At 39.7% G+C, this 27551-nt stretch overlaps 1 protein-coding gene, 1 non-coding gene and 1 pseudogene across 4 annotated transcripts in view; 2 read left to right on the forward strand and 1 right to left on the reverse strand.

The window, feature by feature from the left end:
- Positions 1-16997, forward strand: part of TPRG1 (tumor protein p63 regulated 1) — a 309619-nt gene extending 292622 nt beyond the window's left edge. For both annotated transcript variants that reach the window (XM_081536803.1, XM_081536810.1), the window contains 2 exons: positions 216-369; positions 16560-16997. In XM_081536803.1, the coding sequence (XP_081392929.1) occupies positions 216-369; positions 16560-16754 (349 nt within the window). In that variant the 3' untranslated portion in view covers positions 16755-16997. The remainder of the gene's footprint in view (positions 1-215; positions 370-16559) is intronic.
- On the forward strand, positions 15337-15408 carry TRNAW-CCA (transfer RNA tryptophan (anticodon CCA)). Its single transcript has one exon. It is a non-coding gene; the product is annotated as a tRNA-Trp (tRNA).
- A 7688-nt stretch (positions 16998-24685) lies between the features above and the next one.
- On the reverse strand, positions 24686-27364 carry LOC145539610 (abasic site processing protein HMCES pseudogene; annotated as a pseudogene). Its single transcript, XR_014077875.1, has 2 exons — positions 27314-27364; positions 24686-27195 (listed from the first exon to the last, which is right to left on the reverse strand). The product of XR_014077875.1 is annotated as an abasic site processing protein HMCES pseudogene (transcript).
- Between the last annotated feature and the right edge of the window lie 187 nt (positions 27365-27551).

The following is a 27551-nucleotide window of genomic DNA, read 5'->3' on the forward strand; positions in this document are numbered from 1 at the left end:
GGCCTCTCTGTCTCTTACTCATCATGTTTGAGACCAAATCCATCCTTTTCTTCCCTCTTAAATTCTTGGGAAGAATTCAGCTAGTTGGTAGGTCAGCCTCTTATCTCAGCATCAATACGAAGGCTGACTGGGGTAGTACATTTCCTTTGCATCCTTTTCTTTTTGGTTTAATCTAATGAAGATGACTAATCTAAGGGAAAGCTTCTTTCTTTCAGGAGACAAGGAGAAGGCCTTAGGATCTACTGGGGGAGTCCTGAACAACAGTCACTGTTAGTCCGCTGGAATCCGTGGTCCACTGAGGTGCCTTATGCTACCTTCACTGAGCACCCTATGAAATACACAAGTGAGAAGTTTCTCGAAATTTGCAAGGTAGGAGGCAGCTTGGACGTCACTCTTAAATTAGTTTTTTGGAGAATCTATATACTTTTAAAACATGTACTGTTAAAAAAATGATAAGATTCAACCTGGGTTTTATATAGACAAAAGCTATAATAAGTTTATAGAATTTTTTTAGTAAACAGTGGAGCTATTTTATATTAGAAAAAAGCCACAGTATTTATATTAACCATATGATGCTATTTCCTCTTGCTAATTTCTTAGCAAAAATTATAGTGTAATATTGTTGAAAAATTGCAATACTTGTGTTCATCTATGTTTATTGCTTACGGTGTATATAGAATTTTCTGTGTATAATAAAATTATAATTATTTTATTCAGAGACGGAATGTAGAATAGTGTTAAGCAGAAAGTCAGATATAGCTCTGTGATCATGTTTAATCACTTTTTTCCTCTAGGCCTTGGTAGTGTTATCTCTAAAATGGACATGATGAACAACTGCCTTTCCTCTGAACCTCACTGGGCCATTGTAAGGTTAAATGGGATAAAGTATATATAAATGCTCCATAAACTGTAAAGAAATTAAGAGTACTTTTTATGTCTTTAAATCTCATCTTCCCAAGTAGATTTTAAATTTGTCTCAGATGGCTGAGAGGTCCCCTTCTACTATTATTTCAACTTTCCTAGGGAGACTTAAGCTGTCCTTGGGCACTCTGAATAGTCAGAAAGTAAAACAGAGCTATAAATGCAGTGGAAAATCAGCCTTTATATTTTCAACAAAACCAGATATATATAAGAATATACATAAGGGCTTTGAAATTCTTGCCTTCTCTGTCCTTTCTATTTTATCTTTATAGGCTGTCATCATTTTAGAATATCATAATTCTTTATTTGCTATAAATTCAAAATATGGCAATCTGCATTTAAGTCCTTCTATGGTTGGATGGCATATATTCCATTTCTTGCTTTATTTTAAACATACTTCTTCATGTAAGTGAGTATGTATGTGTATAAACAAATAATTTTAATTGATAAATCCATTATTTTACAAAAAGGATCTGAGGCAAAATGTATGTGATTAGAGGCTAGAGGGGGTCTTCTTTCCCTCTAACATGTAAGTGAAGTTGGCTAGAATCCCATTCTGCTCTCAGCAAAAGGCAAGGGTCCTTTTAAGATTTATGTAGATGTCTTCAGGGGCTTATGGTCTCAAAGTTTGCCTCTGACGTCAAGCTCTTGAAGGCGCTGCTGCTGCTGCTGCTAAGTCACATCAGTCGTGTCCGACTCTGTGCAACCCCATAGACGGCAGCCCACCAGGCTCCGCTGTCCCTGGGATTCTCCAGGCAAGAACACTGGAGTAGGTTTTGAAGGTGCTAAATTAGTTCATTGTATGGATTATGTGATCCTCCTAACTCACCATACCTCACCCCACTCCAGTACTCTTGCCTGGGAAACCCCACAGATGGAGGAGCCTGGTAGGCTACAGCCCATGGGGTCGCGAAGAGTCAGACACCACTGAGCGACTTCACTTTCACTTTTCACTTTCATGCACTGGAGAAGGAAATGGCAACCCACTCCAATATTCTTGCCTGGAGAATCCCAGGGACGAAGGAGCCTGGTGGGCTGCCGTCTATGGGGTCGCACAGAGTTGGACACGACTAAAGCGACTTAGCAGCAGCAGCAGCAGCAACCCAAGCATCAACATCAGCCCCTAGTCTGACTCTTAACCACCCGAAGTCATATAGAACAACATAACACTGACACAAAGACATGAGAGAAGACTCACTGAGGACTTCTGGGAGATACAATAGGAATTTACATCACAATAATGCCCAGAACTTTAGATGGAATACTGGATCTTCTTATTTTTAAAGATTATTAACAATAATGCTCAAATTTCAGAATCTCGTCTTCTCTTTCCTGCTCTTGTTCCTCCCCAAACTCCTGTTCTTTTCCTCTTCCTTATTAAAGTGCAGAGTTATTTATCTGTTTCTTTTTTTTTTAAATGCATGTTAATCCAACTGAAAGAGCTTAATAATGTATGTTTCCAAAGCCATTTCTTGCCTTTAAAGGGAATCTGGTTCTAATAATTAATACAATATATATTTTGAAGTAGTAGTTACCCTTTTTTATTACAAATCAAAAATAAATACCACCTGCTTTGGTTATGGCATCTATCACTTCCTGGGCCAAGTCTTCTCTTATTTCTCATACCTGCTATGTTTAAGCACTTATTCTCTGAGTGTTCTTTGCTGGAAGAAATCGGGGTAAAGGACTAAAAAACAAGTTCTGTTACTTGCAGAGAAATAACACTGCATGGCTCTAATACTTGATAGTGCTTTATTTTTTTTCTGCCATATAGAAATAAAATTGAATACTTTAAAAGGAAGATGAAAAATAAAATGTCAAAAGGGAGTGGAAACAAGGTCCTACTGTATAGCACAGGGAACTCTGCTCAATGTTAAGTGGCAACCTGGATTGGAGGGGAGTTTAGGGGAGAAAGGATACGTGTATACATATGGCTAAGTCCTTTTGCTATTCACTTGAAACTATCACAACTTTGTTAATTGGCTATACTCCAATATAAAATAGAAAGTTTAAAAAAGGGGTTGTGGTAGAGTAACTACCCCCCAAATATCCATGAATGCAGCTAGTAGACTGGAACATTACATTTTGCCCAAGACTTCCTATCAGCCAAGGCTAAAAGGGAAACTTGAGGTTCATATAGCTCTCCTTAGATGAAAGTAAGAATAGTGTGTGTGTGTGTGTGTTTATGTGTGCGTGTGTGTGTGCGCATGCACGAGCATGCATACATGGGTATGAGCAGGGAGAGTGGTTGGTTAATTAATTAGTTGGTTTTCAATCAATCAAACTACTTTGTGAATCTGTTAAGTGTATTTTCTTTAAGGATTTTCTCATTCAACTATTCTTTCAAAGTCTTCTTTTCTTCCTAAAAACAGTCTGGAACCTTCATTTGCCAAACCATTTCTTCGTCAAAGGCCACCCTGAGTCCCAGATCTCTAAGAAAACAAGTGATCTCAGTCTGGGATATGAGATGATGACTGCTCTGATCCAGTTCTTTGTGTCTTGGTTTCTCTTTTGTTGTTGGTTTTTATGTCACAAAGTATTTGTGTTTAGGACTTTTTCCAAAATTGGCTTTGATTAATACTCAGTTATATTAATGCAAAAGTATAAATAAGAATAGTAATTCTGGGGATATAGAATCCCTTTTATATGAATATTTGGGTATAATACAATTTTTAAAGAGTGATTTAAACTAGTTTTTTTTTTTTAATTTCTCTCGTGAATGAAATAGGATAAAAGTAGAAGAATATGGGGAAAATGCATAACTGAATGAAATACCTGAAGCAATTTAATTCAATTTGAAAATGAAGGTCACTCAGTCATGTCTGACTCTTTTTCTCCAGGCCAGAATACTGGAGTGGGTAGCCTTTCCCTTCTCCAGGGGATCTTCCCAACCCAGGGATTGAGCCCAGGTCTCCCACATCACAGGCAGATTCTTTACCAGCTGATCCACAAGGGAAGCCCAAGAATACTGGAGTGGGTAGCCTAGCCTTTCTCCAGAGCATCTTCCCAATCCAGGAATCAAACTGGGACCTCCTGCATTGCATATGGATTTTTTACCAACTGAGCTTTGAGGGAAGCCCTAATTCAATTTAGGAAACCCACAATGGCAGAAGAGAGAGAATTATGTGGAACTGAGCTAACCACAATAAAAAATTTCAAATTATTTATGATCTAATGGAATAATTTATTTTTAAAAGTACATTTATAAAATTCATTTTTTGTTTTTACTCAGAGTCTTTTATTCTACAGCACCTGGAATCTCTTTATTTGACAAATGTTTTCTAGTACCTGCAAGTTGTGGGTATTATGATTGTGATTAAGAATACAAATAAAAATGAGACAAGATTCTTGCCTTTGTGGAAGGCATTGCTTAATAGAGGAAGAAGATAAAAATACAAAGATTTTAAAATAAGTATTAAATAACTGAAAAAGAAGTTTGGATCAGCTGCAAAGATGTAGAGACAGTTGAAAATGCATGGAGTGTCTTAGACACAGACAGCTTAGCTGGAGTTTAATCTTGTGTATTTCTCACCATAATTGTATTGGCTCATATAGTACATATAAGTACCTAAACTACATTGGGGTGCTAGGAATGGAGAGAGATGAAGAAATCTTGAGATATTCAGGCTATCAGAGGAGGAAGATAACTGATAGGATATGGTAGGTGAATGAGAAGAAGAAGTCAAAGATGGTATGGTCTGTTTTGGTAGATGGTGAGTCCATTAATTTAAATGGAGAGAACTAAAAGAAGAGTAGGTTTGGGGATTCTGTTTAGGACATGTTGAGTTTGAAATGTTCATGGAATGTGGAGTTAAGCTGGTTGCCAGGAAGTTAGAAATTTAGGTCTGTTTGAAGCTCAGGAGAGAAAGTTGAACTGGTAATATAGGTGTCAGATCATACAACACTGGGGCAAAGCTGAGTCATGGGTTTGATTGGGCTGAAAGGTACCTGAGGAAGGAGCATTAATGGGTAAATTGCATTCAAATTCAAATTTATACTATCTCTAAGTCCTTCAGCACTGATCTAAAAATCCCCATAAATTTATGAAATACTATGTTAAAATTCATTACTTCTTTTACCTATCTCACTAACTCTACATCATTTCTCCATCTGATAAGTATGATAGTCAAGTGGCCTCTTTCCAGATATTCTTGCTTACCTCTAAGCCTTACCAACTTTTTCAATCTGCACATTCACATACTTTGCATTACTCGTATAAAACAGTTGTGAAAATAGAAAACAACATTTTTGGTATTGCTGTTATTATTACAAGACATAGTAATTTCATATAAATTTTGTGATTACATGATATTTATTGATTACAGTTTGCATGTTTTCATGTAATTCGACTAACAAAAACTCTTTGAGGTCAGAATGCTATCTCCACTTTAAAAGTGAAGGTACTTAGAGTGGTTAAGGTATTACAATAACTGTATTTCCACATTCAAACAATTTGTTAATGCTCAAGGAAATGCTTAAAAACCAGAAGGAAGTCTGTGTGTGTTTATATTCATAGTCACTTCTATGATATATGATAGGGTAGGATATGATATCATATTTTTACAACCAAGGTCAGTTATTCTTAATTGTTTCATCCACTTAATATTTGCTACTTCTAGCCATATTTTTCTTCTTTTAATCATTTGTTATGGAATTAGTTTCATTTGCCCAATGCACAGCAAGCCAAATGCTTAGATGCTGAGGTTTTCTGCAAGAAAGGATTCCTTCACAAGGAAGCTAAAAAAGAAGAGAGGAGAACAGATCTCAAATCTACCTCCCCAAATGCAAGAGGCTTGAGATATTTATGAGATAAAAAGCAGGGTGGTCTGAGGCATGGAGAAAGGTGATTGGAGGCAAGAAAAAGCTGAGGCAATCTGTGTTCCATGCAGGCATATCTGAGTTACCTGCTTCTTCTTCGGATGCGTATTCAGAAAATGGCAGCATCAGCATGATCTGAGGGTGGAGTTTTTGGCCCTCTGACATCAAGAGGTCATTCTTTGGACACTTGTGTAGGCCCAGTTAAATGGTCAGATGTCTCGACCAATTTGAACTGTCAAGGTCCATGTTTTGAAAATCAACTTAAGCCACCATTGCTATGGCTACCCATAATTAGAGGCATGATCAATAAGGGGCAGTTAAAGGAATCTTGTGAGATATTCTCTAATCTACATGAAGCTTGGAGGGCTTACAATTTGCAGGAACAATTAAAGTGAGTTTAGTCAGTGAAGACAGGTTACAGAGTGGTATTTATTAAGCAAATTATAGATCAAGGATCCAACTGATAACTGTGCTTGATTTCACATTGTCTTAATGGATTCTTTGTGTGGAGAGTCTTGTTGAGAGGAACTAGTGATTGAGTCCAGAGCTTTAGAATAATAGTGAATAGATCATGAATGCTCTATAGCCTAATCAAAGTGAGCTACAGACCAACCCTTTTTTACTTTTGTCTGGCATCTTTCTTCTTATTTTTGAGGGAATTATGAAACTGAACTAATATTTTAGTAATCAAATGTAACTTTATATTCTTAACCCATTGGTTTCCCACCACATAGACTGAACAAATATTTATTTATTTGTTTATTTTTGTTATTTTAATTGTTTGGCTGCTCAGCTTTTGGAGTCTTTATTCCCTGACTAAGGATTGAACCTAGATTGAATGACTAATTTCATTGGCCTTGACAATGAAAGCACACTGAGTCCTAACCACTGGATTGACAAATATTTGTTAAGTATCCACCGGGCATACTGTTACTATATGCAGAGCAATGCAGTGAATAATCGCTGGGATTTTGTTGTTTGTTTAGTTGCTGAGCTGTGTCCTACTCTTTTGTGACCCCATGGACTGTATTCTGCCAGGTTCCTCGGTCTATGGGATTTCCCAGGCAAGAATGTTGGAGTAGGTTACCATTTCCTTCTGCAGGGGCTCTTCAGAACCCAGGGATTGAACTTGTGTCCCCTGCGTTGGCAGGCAGATTCTTTACCGCTAAGCCACCAGGGAAGCGCTAATTGTTGGGGTAACAAGAAGAATAAAACAGATTTTGCCCTCCAGACATTTATAGGCTAGAGGGAGAAGGCAAAAAATGGTCAGTTCAGTTCAGTTCAGTTCATTCGCTCAGTCGTGTCCAACTCTTTGCGACCCCATGAACTGCAGCACGCCAGGCCTCCCTGTCCATCTCCAACTCCCGGAGTCCACTCAAACCCATGTCCATCAAGTCGGTGATGCCATCCAACCATCTCATCCTCTGTCATCCCCTTCTCCTCCTGCCCTCAATCTTTCCCAGCATCAGGGTCTTTTCAAATGAGTCAGCTCTTCACATCAGGTGGCCAAAGTATTGGAGTTTCAGCTTCGACATCAGTCCTTCCAGGGAACACCCAGGACTGATCTCCTTTAGGATGGACTGGTTGGGTCTCCTTGCAGTCCAAGGGCCTACTTAACAAATTATAATTTAATGTGTAAATACTGTTGATAGAGAGAATCAAAAGGTTCTATCAGAGCCCAGCAAAAAGAATAGATAAGTCCAGAAGTTAACAAATGTGATAACATTTGATGTGAAACTCAAGAGTGATTTAGCCATCAAAGCAGATGCAGAAAGACATTTTAAGTAAAAGAAACATGATTAGAAGCTGCAAATTACAAAGGTGTATAAAATGTTCTTGGACAAAGAGTCATTCATTTAAGCTAGAGTTTAAAGTGTGTGTGTGTATATGTGTGCGCGTGCATGTGCAAAATAGCCTGGGGAGGGTTGGGCAAATGGAATAGGATGAGGATGGAAATTAGAATTTGTAGGAAAAAAAGGTTCTGCCTCATCCTCCCTTTTTGCTCTGTACTCTTAAACATACAGTCACATTGTCTCTATAAAGATAATTCCAAGTAATCGTGCAAGGATGATATAAACATTCTGTTCAGCTGTGCAGCTTCCCAAGTGGTTTCCATTGTTGGGTGTTGGATGGACTTACTTTTTATTTCAACATGCTTCACTTGCTACAATGGGAGGGTGAAACCTGTAGCCTGAGGCTTGGAAAACCTGCTCAGCAAAGGAATGTGGGCCTGCAGGCATGAAACCTGGTCTCTTTACCCAGGGTAAACAGGAAGCAAGAGATGGTTGTAATAAGGAAAACTGAGACTCTGGGCAGTGAACTGCTGGCAGACAGCACCTGAAGCAAACCAGGGGCCCAGTCACTCAGCTGGTAAATAATCGCTGTAAAGTCAAGAATATCACACACACACACACACACACACACACACACACACACATACACATGCCACACACCTATCTTTTACCCTAACCAGCACACATGCCTCTGTAACCGGAGTTGTTAAACTTGACCCTCTGTTTTTGAGACTGGAATAAAAGAGGGAGCCAGGGGTGGGAGTATAAAAGCTTTTAAAGAAAAGTATGTGGCTGGTGGCATTCATATCAAATGACACCATGTTCCTGTCACATAGAATAAGTTCAGGTGCTTGAAATGCTCAAGAGCCAGCTTGGGGACTTGGCCTTTTGTCTGCCTCTCCTTCATGCCCAGCTTGCCCCTCTGTCTTCATGGTCCATCTTCTTCTTAAAGGGTTCACAGAAATGACTAGAAATGAAGGGCATCTGATTCGAGTGAAATGCCAAGGTCACTGAATGTAAAGTAGTGTCAACTTTTTCTTTCCATCATTTTGATTCTGAGGCCACAGAGAATTCTCATGAAATAAGACTTATGATGAGGACTAGGGAGGCATTCTCTAACCCAATTTTATATGTATATATATATATACACACACACACATATATATATACACACACACATATATATATATATAATCTGTGAAAAGGCATCCTGACAACCAAGAAGGTGTTGCCCATGGAAAAGTTAAGGTGAACTGAGCTTTGGACTTTAGGAAATCATAGTTCAATGATGATGTAGTTAATTATTTATTGACAATATTGATTTTTGGCAATAGGCTTCCTTTAATGCCTTTGCAATATGACTGCAAGTTCCAGTTTAATCTTATACCCTTCCCCAAACCTTCCTAGAAGACATTAGCAGGTGGGCATATGAGCATAGAACTTTTACAAATCCTTATTTATTAAAGTTAGTTTGATCTTTGTAGACAACTTATGAATCTGATGCTATTAATATCCTTATTTTATAGAAGATATAAATTTCAGAGAGGTTAGACTTGCCCAAGATCACACAGCTAGTGAGAACCATATTAGCAATGTAAGACCAGATCTGTTTGATCTGAATGCTCATGATATAGCATGTTCTCTACTTCCTTTAGTTCAGTGGTTCTCAGCAGGAGACGATTTTATCCCTGGGGGACATTGGCAATACGTAGACAACACTTTTGGTTGCCACACCCGGGGTTGAGGTGCTACTGCTTAGCTTTCTAAAATCTGGAGGACATACTCCCCTGCTGGAAATAATTTCCTAGCCCCAAATAGCAATAATTCCAAGGTAGAGAAATATTAGATTAGTTGAATAGATGAATAGCCATACTTGTGACTCTGATTCTCAGAAAACTGGATGAAATGTCTGAGATGTGCATATGAAATGTGATAGAATAAAAAGTAATTTTTGCCTTGGCTATTTGGGAAGGCATTGTGGAAGAGAAAGGATTTGAGCTTGGTTGTGAAAGATGAATAAGAGCGTGGGCACTATAACTCTGTGGATTGAACAGACTATCAGAGAGTTTCTTAGGCAAGCTTAATACAGTGGATTTTTTATTTTTTAAAGGAAAAGTTTTCTAAAAAGAAAATCTTTCTCAAAACCCAAATATATAAAACTGATAAAAATAAAGCAGCTGTGATTGATGTGATTGTAGCTTTTCTTCCCTAACTTTTCCCCAAATCTTCAGGCATGTGTTTTTTAATACTATTAATAATAGCATTTTCTTGCTTTTCAAAAGAATCCTGATTTGGATAATGTATGATATGGTCACCCAGTCTATAAGGAAATGTAGTGTTCTAAGAAACAAGTTTCAAAAAATATTGAGCCTGATTTTTTTCTATATCCCTTTGGAAAATTAAGAGCATGAATTCTTTTCTAAATATTATAATTGCATTCAAACTCTTCTAGAAACTTACAGAGCTATAATACAGGTATCAAAACCTAGAAATAAAACATCAGTACAATACTATACTGTAGCAGGGCTTCCTTGGTAGCTCAGATGGTAAACAGTCTGCCTGTAATGGAAGAGACCCAGGTTCTATCCCTGGGTCAGGAACATCCTCTGGAGAAGGAAATGGCAACCTACTTTACTATTCTTGCCTGGAGAATCCTATGGACAGAGGAGCCTGGAAGGCAACGGTTCGTGGTCACAAAGAGTCGGACACAACTGAGTGACTAACACTTTCACTTTCATAGTACTATTAACTAAAATACAGACCTTATCCAAATTTCATCAGTTTTTTGTTTTGTTTTTCCTAATGTCTTCTGCCTGCTCCAGGATTTAATCCAAGATTTTATGTTATATTTAATTATTCTGTTTCTTTATTCTCCTCCAAGCTGTGACAGTCTCTCAGTCTTTCCTTTTTCTTTTTTTTTCCCCATGACCTCGGGGCTTTTGATAAAATGTTCTCATGGTGGGTTTGGCTGATGTTTTCTCATGATTAGATTGAGTCTGCTTTATTAAGGGCACAAATACTGCAGAAGTGATGCTGTGTCCTATCACTGCATCATATTGCAGGTTCACTGTGCCTGTATGCCTTGTTACAGATATTAACCTTAATCACTTGTCTAAAATGGTGTATGCCAGATTGCTCCTTTGTAAAGTTAGCATTTTTCCTTTATAATTGATAAATACCTTGGAAGAGATACTCTGATGCCCAACCCATGTCTTTTGAAGTCATGGTTTCTGAATAGAATTTAATATATATCCTTTGGTATCCAGGGAACTTTTGTTACTTTAAAATAGGGCATATCACAAGATTGAAAAATACTTTCTCAAGTCTATGATGCATATTAAGGAAACTGGCATTCAAAGTCTGGAATCAAAAGGAGTAGGACTAAGAAATCTAAACTCTTTCTTGCCTGTGATAATATTTACATCTGTAAATAGTATGCTTTAAAATATTTGTGAGCAATTCGCTGGGATTCATACAATAGTCTGATGAAGTTGCTATTTACCATCATTATTATTTTCCCATTTTCAGATACATAAACTAAGATCTAGGGAGATTAAATGATTCTTCTAGAATCTAACCATTAGTTTGGGGCAAGGAGACATACTTTTTTCCCCACTATACACAGTGATGGCGGGGACACGGTTAGATCGCTGTGAGGTGGGTATGTCCATGTAGAGGAATGTGGCTTCTTAGAGAGCATGAGGCAAGGCAAATAAACAATAGATGAATGACTGGAATCTGCACACTTAAGATCACTTCTGACCTCGGTTACTTTGTGATTTTAAACACAGCGATAAAATTAAATACTCCTGTTATTGAAATTAATTTATTCTTCCCATTTTGCTTTTTTCTTTGGAAGCTTAAGAAAGAACACTTGCTGCTTTTCTTATCCAGTCACCAAAGCACTGGTGGAGTGTTCTGTGAGGAATGATGCCCTCCTTTCCAGAATTTCCAGGCCATATGACTACAGTTCATTTCATTCAGTAACACATAATATTTAGATCCATTCTAAGGTCTTAAAGAGGGTGCTGGGAGTAATAATAAGAGGTAACTTCTGTCTGTCTTTGTCACTATAGCCTGAAACTCACGGTAAACAAGCAAAACCCTGCTTATCTATCTTTAGTCAGTGAAGTAAGTTTAAATCAAGGTTTGACATTATCTAATTAGGTAACTATTACTTTATTGAAAACCCACAGATATTAATGCACTCTCGCAAACTTTATGTTGTTTATCATAAAATCACTATTTTTTTAACTTCTGAGTTGCTGAAGTTCCAATAGTTTGGCCACTTGATGTGAAGAGTCAACACTTTGGAGAAGACCCTGATGCTGGGAAAAATTGAATACGAAAGGAGATAGGTGGGGGTCAGAGGATGAGTAGGTTAGATAGCTTCAACAATTCAATGGACATGAATTCGAGCAAACTGTGGGAGATAGTGCAGGACAGGGAAGCCTGGCGTGCTGCAGTCCATGGGATCACAAAGAGTCAGACATGACTTAGCAACTAAACAACAAAATTAGCCCCAAACCATATGCCTCTTTTCAAAAGAGTAAGCTGAGACTCATAAAGGAGAAGTGAATTCATGATAAGGTCACAGAACAAGTAAATCACATAAGTTTTATTTGCATGGCTTTTCTTTCTTTTCAATTTTTTGTCCCTTTTGTGCTGTGCTGTGTTGTCCTAAGTCACTTCAGTCATATCTAACTCTTTGCGACCCTGTGGACTATAGCCCTCCAGGTTCCTCCGTCCAGGTAAGAATACTAGAGTGGGTTGTCATGCCCTCCTCCAGGGGATCTTCCCAGCCCAGTAATCAAACCCGGGTCTCCTGCATTGCAGGCAGTTTCTTACCAGCTGAGCTATCAGGGAAGCCCCTTGCCCATTATAGATTAGGTCAAATAGTATGATGGATATATTCTAAATTTTAGATTTTTTTCTTACTAAGAAGGAAACTAAGGCTTCAATAGAGAAGTGGTTTGTCCAAGGGCAATTTGGTATAAAATTAACAGTCCAGGATAAAACTTATATTGAAAATGTGATTATGGGTAACAACTACAGGCTTCTCTTTCTTCGTCGAATCATCACTCTGTATTAGTCCCTCAAAGCAAAGATTGGCCCTCCTCATGGAGAAAAGGAAAAACATTGATCACTTGGTTGAATATGCATAATAATTTAGATGGATATTGGAATATACTCTGAAAGTTTTAATTTAGACTTGCAAGCCAGTTGCTTAGAAAGCATATTTGGATCTAACTGTGAATAGTCCCTTGTTCTTAATATTCTTTTTTACCATTGTGCAGAAAATGGAGTGACTCTGGACAAATCATTTACTTTCTCTGAGCCTTGATTTCTAACATGGAAATAATGATACCGTCTTTTGCTTACATGAGTGGCTTATACTGGAATGAGTTAATGGATATAAATGAGCTAATTGGAAATACAAAGATCTGGGCTTTCCTAATTCGTTTCCTTCTTTATATCTCTGTTTGCAGTGGTCCCTGAGTTACCCTCCTCTCAACCCAATTCAATCTGATTTGACCAAAAGAATGATTTTTTTTTTTTTTTACTAATTTAACTTAAAGTTCAGGGTAGGCTGATCTAGTAACTCCAATGGTTTTGTGAAGAATTTCTCTGTCTTCATGTCCTAGTTCTTTCACTTTTATTGTTTTCAGTCTCAGTCAGGTTCTCACTGTGTGGCCAAAATGACCGTGAATACCTCTAGACTTAAATGATATGTTTCACAGCTGCATTGGTCATGTGCCCATACCTGAACCAGTCTCCTATGGATTCCTCTGATTGGTTAGAACTGAGTCATGTACTAAAGCCAGCTCCACTTAAGCTATTTGCACTAAATGGAAGAATGCGGCTCGCCAAAGGAAAATAGAGGTGCTCTTTTTTAATCTTTTAAAAATTAGTTATTTGTTGGCTGTGCTGGATCTTCTTTGCTGTGCAGGCTTTTCTCTAGTTGTGGGAAGTGGGGGATATTCTCTACTTGTGGTGGGCAAGCTTCTTATTGCAGTGGCTTCTCTGCAATGAGAAGAAAAGGAGATGGAGGTGGCAGAGGATGAGATGGTTAGATAGCTTGTGCTGTGGAGCACTAGCTCTAGGTGTGAAGGCTTCAGTGGTTGTGACTCCTGGGCTCTAGAGCACAGGCTCAATAGTTGTGGTGCATGGGCTTAGTTGCTCTGTGGCATACAAGATCTTCCTGGATCACAGATGAAACCTGTGTCTCTTGCATTGGCAGGCAGATTCGTATCCACTGTACCATCAGGGAAACCCTGAGGCACTCTTATTGGAAGAAGAATCTCAAATGGAGAGAAGGATGCTGGGTTAGAAAGAACAGCAGCAGTCAGCTAGACCCTCTTTAACCTCATTTCACTTGCTGAAACCCTATTAACTCTCAGAGGATTGTCTCAAATGTCTCCTTTGGAAGTCATTTTTTATCCTCTAACCATATATGATTTATTTTGCTTTTCTTTAATATCTTGTGTCTGTTTTTGCTGCTTATTTTCATGGACTTTGTATGATCATTACAAGTTCATTTTTTTATATTATTATAGTGCCACTGCTGTGTGGGCTTCCCCAATGGCGAAGTGGTAAATAACCCACTCACCAAACTGATACAGCCACTATGGAAAATGGTATGGAGATTTCTTAAAAAACTAGGAATAAAACCACCTTACAACCCAGCACTCCCACTCCTAGGCATATACCCTGAGGAAACCAAAACTGAAAAAGATACATGTACCCCAATGTTCATTGCAGCACTATTTATAATAGCTAGAATATGGAAGCAACCTAGATGTCCATTGACAGTTCAGTGCAATTCAGTTCAGTTGATCAGTTGTGTCCAACTCTTTGTGACTCCATGGACTGCAGCACACCCAGCCTCCCTGTCCATCACCAGTTCCCGGAGTTTACCCAAACTCATGTCCATTGAGTCAGTGATGCCGACTCATCCTCTATTGTCCCCTTCTCCTCCTGCTCTCAATCTTTCCCAGCATCAGGGTCTTTTCAAATGAGTCAGCTCTTTGCATCAGGTGGCCAAAATATTGGAGTTTCAGCTTCAACATTAGTCCTTCCAATGAACAACCAGGACTGATCTCCTTTAAGATGGCCTGATTGGATCTCCTTGCAGACCAAGAGACTCTCAAGAGTCTCCTCCAACACCACATTTCAAAAGCATCAATTCTTCAGTGCTCAGCTTTCTTTATACTCCAACTCTCATATCCATACTTGACTACTGGAAAAACCATAGCCTTGACTAGATGGACCTTTGTTGGCAAAGTAATGTCTCTGCTTTTTAATATGCTGTCTAGGTTGGTCATAGCTTTCCTGCCAAGGAGTAAGCATCGTTTAATTTCATGGCTACAGTCACCATCTGCAGTGATTTTGGAGCCCCCCAAAATAAAGTCTGCCACTGTGTCCACTGTTTTCCCATCTATTTGCCATGAAGTGATGGGGCCAGATGCTATGATCTTAGTTTTCTGAATGTTGAGCTTTAAGCCAATATTTTCACTCTCCTCTTTCACTTTCATCAAGAGGCTCTTTAGTTCTTCTTCGCTTTCTGCCATAAGGGTGGTGTCATCTGCATATCTGAGGTTATTGATATTTCTCCCAGCAATCTTGATTCCAGCTTGTGCTTCATCCAGCCCAGCATTTCTCATGATGTACTCTGCATATAAGTACATTCACCTATCCATCAACAGATGAATGGATAAATAAGCTGAGGTACATATATACAATGGAATATTATTCAGCCATAAAAAGGAACACATTTGAGTCATTCTAATGAGGTGTATGGACTTCCCTGGTGGCTCAGAGGTTAAAGCATCTGCCTCCAATGCGGGAGACCCGGGTTCGATCCCTGGGTTGGGAAGATCCCCTGGAGAAGGAAATGGCAACCCACTCCAGTATTCTTGCCTGGAGAATCCCATGGGCGGAGGAGCCTGGTAGGCTACGGTCCATGGGGTCGCAAAGAGTTGGACACGACTGAGCGACTTCACTTTCCTTTCACTTTAATGAGGTGTACAAACCTAGAGCCTGTTATACAGAGTGAAGTAAGTCAGAAAGAGAAATAAATATCATATACTGACACATATATATGGAATCTAGAAAGATGATACTGATGAATTTATTTGCAGGGCAGCAATGGAGAAACAGACATAGAGAACAGACTTATGGACCTGGGGGAGAAGGGGAGAGAGGGTGAGATGCATGGAAAGAGTAACACGGAAACCTACCACACCATATGTAAAATAGATAGCCAATGGGAATTTGCTGTATGACTCAGGGAACTCAAACAGGGGCTCTGTGACAATCTAGAAAGGTGGGATGGGGAAGGGAATGGGAGGGGGGTTTGGGAGAGATCAGCCATGGTGTACCTATGGCTGCTTCTTGTTGATGTTTGACAGAAAACAACAAAATTCTATAAAGCAATTGTCCTTCAATTAAAAAATAGATAAAGTGGCAAAACCAAAAAGAACTCACCTGCCAATGTAGGAGATGTGAGAGTCACAGTTTCGATCCCTAGGTTGAGAAGATCTCCTGGAGGAGGGTATGGCAACCCACTCCAGTATTCTTGCCTGGAGAACCCCATGGATAGAGAAGCCTGGAGGGCTACATTCCACAGGGTCACAAAGAGACACAGCTGAAGCGACTTAGCACACATACGCTATGAGGGCAGAGGCTATATCTCACTTGTCTGAATCTTCAACAGTACATGACAGGTGTCTGATCCATACTAGACTATCAGCAAATATTTATTAAACTGACTTCTTAATGTCGTACAAGTTATGCATAATGAAAAATAAATAAGACGTGGCAGTTAATTTTATTATGTACAAAATTTATTAACAGATCAATCTATTAAAAGACTAACAGAAGCAATATTAATAATTCCAAGAAATAAGTCGTAAGCATAAGTGCAGCTCTAGGAGAGTAGTCAACTTTTGTGAGGACTGGCTGGGGAGGGCGTGCTTCTGGACCTACTTTGCACTCACTAATTCTGTGTCTTCTTTTCCTCTTCAGTTGTCTGGGTTCACGTCTAAGCTTGTTCCAGCTATCCAGAATACCCACAAGAATTCCACTGGATCGGGAAGAGGAAAGGAATTGACGGTGCTCACTGAACCCATTTTGATTGAGACCTACACTGGGCTAATGTCATTCATTGGAAACAGAAACAAACTTGGCTATTCTCTTGCCCGGGGGAGTATTGGTTTTTGACACTCTTTTTGCTGGATAAATACATCATCCATAGCTACATCATTATTGAAGATTCTGTTTCAGCTCACCATATTTTTAGACTGAAACAATCGGCTACTTTTAAGTACTATCACATGATTTTAAATATTTAGTATCTTAGGAGATCAAAAAGCTTGATTATACTGACAAATGCACACTTCAGGTCTTTTATGAAATTTCTTAAAATCAGAAAATAAATTCACCTAAGTATACTGAATAACATTATCCAGTAAATACCTGATCATAAACTCCGGGCAGACCCTCTGGGTTCTTGTTTCTCTGTCCTCCAAATGTGGGCATGTTCTGGGTCTTTATTTTCAGCCCTTGGATCCTGATCTTCTCTCTCACTGGGATCTCAATCTGTATTATTTCAGTTTCCTTTTTATGAGGATGACTTCCAAATCCATAGTCCCGTCCCTGGTATTTCTTTAAGATTCAATTTTGCATTTCTGTCTGCTGATCATCTATATCAATAGCCACTTATATTAAGTTTCTTCAGAATTCTGGATTTCTCTATGAGATTTTAATAGTCACAGTTATCAATTTTGATGTCTTTAATCTTCGTGCCAAATACATTCCATATAGTATCTCTTTTAGTCTGTCTGGGTTGCTATAACAAAAATACTACAGACTGGGTGGCTAATAAACAACATACATTTATTTCTTACAGTTCTAGAGGTTGGAATTCTGAGATTAGGGTACCAACCTGGTCAGGTGTGGGCCCTCTCCTGGGGCTCAGATTTCTTGCTATATCCTTATAGGCAAAGAGCAAAGAGTTCTCTTGTGCTTCTTTTATAAGGGCACTAATCCTGATGCTGGGAAAGCTTGAAGGCAAAAGGAGAAGGGGTCGGCAGAGGATGGGATGGTTAGATATCATCACTGACTCAATGGACATGAATCTGAGCAAACTCTAGGAAGTAGTGAAGGACAGGGGAGCCTGGTGTGCTGCAGTTCATGGGGTTTAAGACTCGAACATGGCTAAGCCACTGAACATCAACAACAGAATCTCATTCATGTGGGCTCTGCTCTCATAAGCTAAGGCCCCACCTCTTAATAGCATCACATTGGGATTTCAACATATAAATTTAGGGGGATGGCACAAACAGATCATATTTAACATTAAGCCCAATGCCCAGATGTCAAACTAAAGTTTATTCTTTCAAACTTTTTCATATATTCTTCTCCTTTTCATTCTCACAGGTATATTATTAGATCACATTTTAAATTCTGTTTAGCTGGATAATTGCTATAATGTTTTAGTTGGTATCATTTCCAAGGCTGAGCCTCTTCTAATTCATTTTGCATTTGTTGCCAGATTCCAAAAGCACAATTTGATCATATCGTTCCCTGATCAAGAACTTTCAGTGGCTCATTTCCTTTTTGCTGTTTTTTTTTCTTTTTTGATTGTTTGTTCATATGTTTTATTTTTCAATAGCAGATCTTTCCTTCTAATGAATCTTTTTCAGATGCCCAATATGTAAAACAGCTAGAAGTAAGACCACTGTGATTGAGACAGAGATGGGAATTCCACTGACCTCCTGTCTTTTGGATCTTAGAAGTGCCCTCTGTGGAATGTCTGTGGATTCTAGAGGGGATAAGAAGCATGTTTTTCAAAAACACTGTTGTAATTCATTCTGTTTACATTTTCTTTTCTCTTGTATTTCCTCTTTGTCTCTCCTTGACTTATGTCTAATTGTAAACAACTCAGGAGATTATCTCCTCTGTTTTCATCTCTAAACTTTTTCTCAATTTTATTGTATTTTTAAATTATTTTGAAAAAAAGACTTTTAATGCTGAACTTTGTAAACATTATTGTTAACATAATCAGCTTTTTGCCTGTCCTAAGACCCAAAGTTGAGACACCTTGGCTGGTATTCAATTTAAAAATTCCAGCTTTTTGCGGGGAGAGGATGTTTATGTGAAGTCTAACTTTAAAGTCTTTTCTTCAACCTGCTTACTTCCTCAGTTTCAAAGATTTGTCCTCTGATGTTTCACAAACATCAATTTGATGGAGGCATTCAAAATCCAAACCTTGAATAACTCTCGTTTGATTTTGTCTTTATCTTTGTTTACTTCCATTAGTACTTCTCTCCCTCTCTTTCCACTTCCCAGGACCCGCATTTTTTTTCCCCCCATGATGGCAAATATTGTTACAGTCCCCAAGGCAGGAAATTTCTATTCAGACTGTAAAAGGAAATGTTGAAATCCTTAGCTCTCCTGTCAACAGTAGTGGAATGAAAAGTCGTTGGATTGCTTTGGCAGTGGTTCTGAAGCAGGCACAATTGGCAAATTATTATTAACAGTGCTGCCCCAAAATCCCCATTTGCCTCAAGACAGTGGCATTTGTTGGCAGAGGTCTATGAAAAGTCCAGCACATTCTCTTTATTTACCATTTAAGGATCAGTCTGACAATTGACTTCTTTCTGCATAGTCATTCCCTTTGAATTTTCTAAGTTGGACTGTTCCCAAATGACCTTTGAAAGGATATAGTGCAAATCAGGAAAGATGAGAGGAGGGTGATGTCTCTTAACCCTGAGGTCCAGTCTGTAACAATAGGGTACCAGAGCTGTTTAGTGTGAGAAGAGTGATCTCAGAGATGACTTGAGAACTGTCTTCATATTTCATACAGACCATCTTGTGGGATATTCTAGAAACTGGTAAGTGGGACCTAGAAAGCAGGATCAGGACCAGAGGATAAGAGGATTCAGGGATTTGGATGACAGTTTAAGATTAGAAAGAACTTCTTATACTTAAAAATGCCCAAGGATGGGAAGCATTGCTCTTTGACATGTACTAGGAGGGACTAAAGTGAATATTGTGAAAGGGATTGCTAAAGAGATGATTGATAAAATCTTTTAAAACCAGAGACCTTATAATTCTTTAAATAATTGTTGTTAATCATTAAGTAGTGTTAGTTGCTCAGTCACATCTGACTCTGTAACTCTCTGGACTGTAGCCTGCCAGCCTCCTCTGTCTATGGAATTCTCCAGTCAAGAATACTGGAGTGGGTAGCCATTCCCTTCTCCAGGGGATCTTTCCAACCCAGGGATCAAACCCATGTCTCCTGTATTGCAGGTAGATTCTTTACCATCTGGGCCACCAGGGAAGCCCCACTCATTAGGTAAAACACCCTTTTTTCTCTGGAAAGAGTTGAATCAGTCATGTGAGACCCTGGAAAATTATCTTAATTTTCCTAAGGTTTAATTTCCTCATCTGTAAAATGAAGATGATGCTGTCTCTTTTGCCTACTTCACAGAGATCTTGGGAGGATTCAATGAAATGAAATCAAATTATTTTATTAAATAAAAACCGTTGATATCTGCCTGTGGAGCAATGCCACTTTGCTGCAAAACCTCCGACAACATCCAAGGGAACTAAATTTAGTTCTGGGAATTGTTTTTCTGGTCGCTATGGGCCTGCTGGGGCTTCCTACATGGCACTTATGGTGATGAACACATTTGTCAATACAGGAGACATGACATGTGGGTTCGATCTTTGGGTGGGGAAGATCGCCTGGAGGAGGGCGTGGCAGTCCACTCCAGTATTCTTGCCTGGAGAATCCCATGGACAGAGGACCCTGGTAGGCTACAGTCCAAAGACTCACAAGAATCAGACACTATTGAAGTGACTTAGCATGCACACATGCATGAACTTACTATCTCTTTACCATTTGCCATGTGGTATTCCCAGTGGACAGTTGGGTTTCTTGTCCATAAGCTGGACAACCAGCCACAACCCACAAACCAAGAGACCTATATGTATCCCTGGGCTTTTCCTTCAGTCTATTATCTGAACTATACCAGTAAAGTTTCCCAAAGGGGCAACATAGGTCTGATTGGGAATAAGATTAGATACAAGGGGCATTAAGTATAAAGCATATCATCATAAAAATGTCATGGTTGGCCACCTTCTCTATCTGTTCTTTATCCGTTCAAGAAATTCCACTAAAAAAATCTCCAGTAAATCTCCATTCAGAAACTATTTGAACAATTGACAGATTGCTCACAGTCTAATGATATATCTTGGGCAGTTTTGATGGTTAGAAATTTCTCCTTCTGTCACTTTTAAGTAAAAGTGATCTGCCATCTCTTTATTTAAAAATAAAGTTCCCATGCAGGAGTAGATTCAACTTGTTTCCATACCTGAGTATGGGGAATTGGGGTTACAGAAGCAAAACTGATGCATTCTTTAACACTTACAAAAAAGAGAAACTGCCAAGAATCACCACAATTGGGCTTCCAGTGGGCACTTGGGCTTTTTTGGAGGCTGACCCTTGGCCATCCTCTAAGGCAGAAAAGAGAAGCCAATTTATGAGAATCTTTTGCTTTGAGCCCTCCTCTCAATGTCCCTTTGCTGAAGCATTACTAAGGAAGCCAATTCATAGAGCCCTGTGGTTAAGGAAGCATAGAAACCATCTAATCCAATGCTTTCATTTCACAGAACACGAAGCAAAAGCCTAGAAATTGGAAAGAAATTGCTCAAAAACAGATGGTGACTTTTTGGCGATATGGAATTGAACTCTAAAGCTTTCAATCTCCTATTCCAGCCCCACTGTCCTACGTATCTCCATTCCCAGAAAAAGGCATGTCATCTAAATCAGTGTATCATAGCTTCTGGGTTAATTCTGACATGAGAAAACAATAGGTCACCATTGTTTAGGGGGAATTTCCAGAAATTACTTGTATTTTCTTAAAAGGCTAAGGTCACTTATGGAGCTCTCTGATGTCCTATCTGATTAAAAAGCCCAAACAAAGCTGCGGAAGCCAGCAGATATTTTGTAAGGCAGCTTTACCTCTGCCTGGCATTTTGTGGGGCAAGAGAGAGGAGGGCAAACGTATTAAATTCAGGCTTAAAAGCTCCCCCAGAAATTCTGTACACACAAGAGACCAAGGTGGAGAAAAGAAGATGACTTGTGCCAAAGGGGAAGAAAGAGAGAGACTAATGCCTGTGGTTTTCAAAGGTTAACAACAACAAAAAAGCCCAAGTGTTTGCACAGGGATGAATGCTCATTGGCTCTTGGCCAACAATTATACAAGGGCTTGTGCCCACATCCTGTAGCTGTGGTTTAGGGACGCTGCTCATGAGTGACTTCTTATGCTTAGTGGCAGGAAACTTTAGTCACTGATGTGTAAACTCACCTTTGGTCTGCACCTCCCACAACGTGCTCCGAAGGCAGTTAGGGGGCCAGGCCTCCTGATTCTCTGCAGACATTGCATCCTCAGATACTAACAAAAACTCAATTTAAGGCCTCAGGAGTGACTGAGATTTGATCAATTCTTACCTTATTCTACTCCAATGTAGCCACTTCTTCAGATAATTCTATAGTCACAGGGATGAATTATGATATCTTCTCCAAAATCCTCCCTTTAGCCTCAAAAGTCAAGACAGAAAAAAAAGAAAAATGTTAACTCTATTTCATTTCAGGCCTGTCATGTGAAATATGAGAGGCGAAGTCATCAGGTTGCTTCTGAGCCTAGATCTTGTATCTGATGAGCTATCTTACACTCAGTTTTCAAAAGTTCTTTGTAAACATCTCACAAATCTCCTTTTCAGTGAAGCTAAATGGAATTTGCAAGAAATTGCTCAGAAAGCAGATGGTGAGTTTGGAGCAATTCTGGGATTAAACTCTAAAACTTCCATTTTCCTGCTCCCAGCCACTGCTCTTTCCACATATCCCCATACCCAGGAAAAGGCACATCATCTAAATCAGTGTATCACAGTTGTCCTCTAAGCAGATGTATCCTAATTTGAGGTGAGAAAACAAAATGTCCAGTTAACTAACTCTCATGTTTCAAGTAGATATGAGAAATCATGATGCTACATTATGGATAGAAAATATGTTGATATCAATTTATCTGAATTACCACCTTGTCTCACACCCTGTCCACAATGACTACCCCATGCATCTCAGAAACTGCTTTTCCTTTCTTTTAGATTCCCTGCTCACTCTTTATGGAATTGTTGAAACCGAGATTGGAAGGGACCTAAAGGTCATCTAGCTTCCTACCTATTGCAGGAATGTACTCAACTGAAACACACAGCAGAAGCAGACTCAGCTTATGCAAAGGCGTTGCCAGACAGAAAGTCCATTGCTTCCTACAGCAGCACATTCTGCTGCTAAGTGACTGCGCTGAGTTGAAGATTTTTCTATGTATCACACACAAATCTTCCCCTCTGGAAATTTACCTATTTGGTCCTTGATCTTCCTTTGAAGTTACCCCAAGTAAATCAGTTTCCTATTTCATATGGCCACACTTCAAATAAAGGCAGCTAACTGGTGCTCTCCCAACAAAGTAGTTTTATTTTTGCTTTTTGACACAAAATCCCCTAGTTACCACAACTGTTCTTCATATGTTGGATTATCCAGAGCCCTTATTGAACTCCTCTCTTGTTTGTAAACAATTCTGTTTGGTTAACATTTGTTTTGAAATATTGTATTTGGGACTTTCCTGGTGGTCCAGTGGTTAAGAATCAGCCTGACAATGGAGGGGTCATGGGTTCAATCCCTGGCTGAGGAACTAAGATCCCACAAACCACAAGGTAGCTAAGACTGCATGCCATAACTACTGAGCCTGCGTGGAATCAAAAGATTGCACGTGATGCAACGAAGACCCTGTGTGTCCCAAGAGTAGCACTGAAATATATACATTACCATATGTAAAATAGATAGCTAATGGGAAGTTGCTGTGTAGCACAGGGAACTCAACCTGGTGCCCTGTGACAACCTAGAGGGGTAGAACAGGGTACAAGGTGAGAGGAAGTTTCAAGACGGAACAGACATATGTATACCTATGGCTGATTCATGTTGATATATGGCAGAAGCCAACACAACATTGTAAAGCAATTATCCTCCAATAAAAAAGAAATAAAACAAAGATCCCATGTGCTGAAGCTAAGAGCTGATGCCACCAAGTAAATAAGTAATAAATATAAAAAATAAAAATAGTAAGCAAATAAAATATTATATTCAACATTGACATGGCAGTTCAAATATAGGTTGACCAATAAAAGTTAGAATGTGATTGTTCTCTATTTGCCAATGTACTGTTTATTAATGAAATCCAGGTATTCTTTATTATACTGTTTATTCACATGAAGTTTACGATCAACTATATATAATATATATAACTTTTTTCTCATTTAGTTATCTCATTTAAAGGACAAATGAGGCCACTTTTGCTTGGATTACTAGTAACGAACCTGGATTAGCTCCTAGAAATCACTGCTTTTCTCTTTTGACTTTTAAGTTTGTTTGTTCATTTTTCCTATACTACCTGTTTAGCCTTTTTTCCTGAGTTAGTGTCAAACTAATTTTTTTTATAGTACCTGGCAACAAACATTATTTTTAAGTGAGTTTTTTTTTTCCTGTCTTCAGTCTAGAGGATAAAGTGGGAATGGCTACCATGATGGGAAGCTGAGTCAAAGCCATAATCAGAATGGTTTCATCCATAGAGATCTTTGGCACTGGTTAGCTGATGATTTTGTCCTTAAAGCAAAAAAAGATGGGCAGTCCAGTCAAATTTTATTTGGTCTGTACAAGCAAGAGTAAACAGAAGTCTGACCTGAATCAGCATTTACCAACACATTGTTACCAGAAGTGAGGTCCAGCTGCTCACTGCTCTAAAGTCAATAAAGAGGCAAGGTTTGTGAAAAGGAAAGTTTGCTTTAGTTTGGAGGCTAGCAATGGCAAAGGGCTGTGGTGGGTGGACTCATGTCCAAATACCAACTCCCCCACTGTCAATCAGTGGGCAAGAACTTTAAAGGAGACGGACAAGGATGTATAGGCAGAGGGAGGGGGCTACATGTCAAAACAGTACAGCTACCTCTGACAGTCATCTCAAAATTGGTCATGAGGTGGTCTGACTAGCACCATCTTGACTGTTGAAAGTATAATTAGTTTTCAGTTCCAGGGTTGGTTTGTTCCTATTTCTTTGAGGCCGTTTCTCAGAATTATGGCAGCTTATGTCGTGGCTACAGTCTGGTCATGATGTAGTGAACTTCTTCCACTTGTTTGGGGTTTCAGTATCTACAAAACAGCTCACAGGATATGGTTCAGAATTATCTATAGCCCTTCAGAAGGAACTAAAAGTCCTTGACTTTGCTTAATGATGAAACTATTATTATTTTGTCCTGTTTGACTTTTTTCCCTTTGCTTCTGCTTTTTATCACTTCTTTGATTAAACTTAATCTTTTTGGCTAAAACTTTTCTACAGACAAAAGGCAGCTAGAGGACAAGGGGGAGTAGGCCATAAGGCCCTGGTCTGTTTCATCATGATACTATTATTCTCACTGAATGCAGATTGCCCAACTTAATGACAGTTGGTCCCACTGTAATTTTTAGCCTATAGAGAATAGCCTTAATGAAGCTGTTTAAGAATATTAGGTTTCTGGAACTTCCTGGCAGTCCAATGGATAAGACTTCACCTTCACCTTCCAATGCAGGAGATGTGGGTTCAATCCCTGTTCAAGGACCTAGGATGTCAAATGCCTTGGAGCCAAAACCAAAACATAAAATAGAAGCAATATTGCAACCAATTCAATCCTTTAAAAATGGTCCACATCAAAAAAAAAAACAAAACAAAAAAAAACACCTTAAGGAAAGAGAATATTGGGTTTTCCCTCACAATTGTGTTTCTCTTGGCCTTGGTGAAGGGCATGTCTTTGAACCTTCTGAGGGGATGTAGTCAGAGTATAGCTGAGAAGCCCTTACATAATTCACATGAGCATCACAGTCTCTCTAAGCTTTGGGGTGCCTTCCTCCTGCATTTCAACTTCATTCAGTATATACTTCCTTTAGGTCCATCTTTTAGTCAATTAACCAAACAAATTGGAGCCACTCCCCTCCCCCCAACCAAGCCTTTTTATTGTTTCCAAAAATGCAGTTTTATCCACAGAAAACTCCAGTGCCCCACATTTATGACAAAAATCACTCCCTAGGTCTGATGCCAGAAGAAAACTGTGAGATCTGGAATTCTTTCCACCAGCAGCATTTTCTGAAATGTGGACAGTTTATCAAGTATAATTTATTCAAGGAAAAAAATATGTTTTAAGAACTTAATTCCAAAAGACTAAAAGAGTCCAAAGGCTGAGCAGAAAAGAGCCTCTGCTAGCAGCACCAGGTCAGGTCAGGTCAGGCTGAGGTCAGTGGGGTCAGGCTCTGAGGGAAGGTCCCCCAGTCCTACCAGGAGAGGGCTGTGGGCACAAGAGCCCCCTCCCCTCCCACCATGAATTGATGGTGGTACCCTTCCTCTTCCTGGCTGCCCACCACCCCACTAGGGATTCTTGGTCCCAATCACGATAGCTCCTCCCTGGAGAAGCCAGAAGTGTTAACTAACACTGTTTTTCCCAAGCAACATCCCCCTGTCCCCACTCACACACACAATGCTGGAACCTGTTATCACGATGATATTCCGCGCTGCACACTGTGGCCTTGGTCTCTGGAAGTGCTCTGCTACCGGGTGTGAGGCCGCTTGCCAAAAGGCTCCTCCTCCTGCCACTTCAGCCATCGCTCCAGAAGCCCCTCATTGCCTCCCTTGGAGGGGAATAGACTCTTTTGCAGGAACTGTCTGGACACCTGGGGCACATCTGACTCTGCCTTTTGGGGTGTTTTGGGGTCTTCCTTCTTGGGTGACTTTGTGGCCAGCCACTGTAGCATCTTCTGGCTGCTGTCACTTGCCTTGAGCTCCTTTTTGAGCAGTAAGTCGACAGGAAGCAGACACTCAGGAGTGTTCTTTCAGGAGTTATTCACCATGGCGGATGGTAGTGTTCTCTGGAGTGTGGGTTAACTTCAGAACTTCATGAGCTTACCAAAGAGCCCAAATTCTTACCAAAGTCCAGTCACTTAGAGACTGCCTCCTGTCCATCTGATGTGGCAGGCATCGTGTTGGGGGATGTCATTTAAGCCTTGGCAGGAATCTCCTATGATAATGGTGTTGGAACACAGGCTGTCTCTTTCTTCTGGGGGTTCCCAGCCAGTCACAGATCCTGGCCATTGTTAGCAGCCTCCAGTTGTCCCAGACTTCCTCTTAGTCCTCAGGGCTGTCTACAGCACTCACTTTCTCTGGATTTTCTGTTTTGATCTGGGGGAATAAGAAGTAGGGCTGCCTCTGGGTGTTCCCTGACATTGCTGCCACTTGTAGAAACCATCTGCTAAAACGACACAGCATCTTTCCTTTCCCAGAAGCATCTTGAAGGACAGTTTCTCCATTATGGTGTCTTCAGCTGGTGGTGTTTAATTGCAGCTTGGAAGAATCAGCTTCTTTAAACCAAGTCAGTAAAAGTCCCCTCGCATGGGAGCAATGATACACTCAGATGAATCTGCACTCTTCTCCAAGTGCATCTGGGACAAGAGCACCCGGCTGGGGGACTGCAGGCTTTTGTTGTACGAGGGGCAGCACTGGTCTGGGTTCCCACACTCCAGTAGCTACCAGTGTCCCTGCTGGTCCTGCTGGGTGCAGCCTCAAATGAGGGCCTCCCTGAGCAGGTGGCAGGAAATTGCCTGTTCATCCTTGGCCCCACCTTTACACCACAGGTCCCTCTACTTCAGGTACTGTGTCTGCTTTGCTCTCTGGGTTCTCCCCTATTGCAACCATTTTTAGTGACACAAAAACATTCAGAATCTTATTTTGGAGCACTCTAATAAACACATTTAGTTTACTCTCAATTATATTGCTGCCACCTAGATTTAATAGGTTTCAAATCAGGCCTTATACATGTTCTCCAGCTTTCTATTGGTATAAGTTGGCAAAATTAGGGCATACTGCATCATCTCATGAATAA

This window comes from Giraffa tippelskirchi, chromosome 2 (genome assembly GCF_054371585.1).
Source record: "Giraffa tippelskirchi isolate mGirTip1 chromosome 2, T2T-mGirTip1v1.2.pri, whole genome shotgun sequence".
Lineage (NCBI taxonomy): Eukaryota > Metazoa > Chordata > Mammalia > Artiodactyla > Giraffidae > Giraffa > Giraffa tippelskirchi.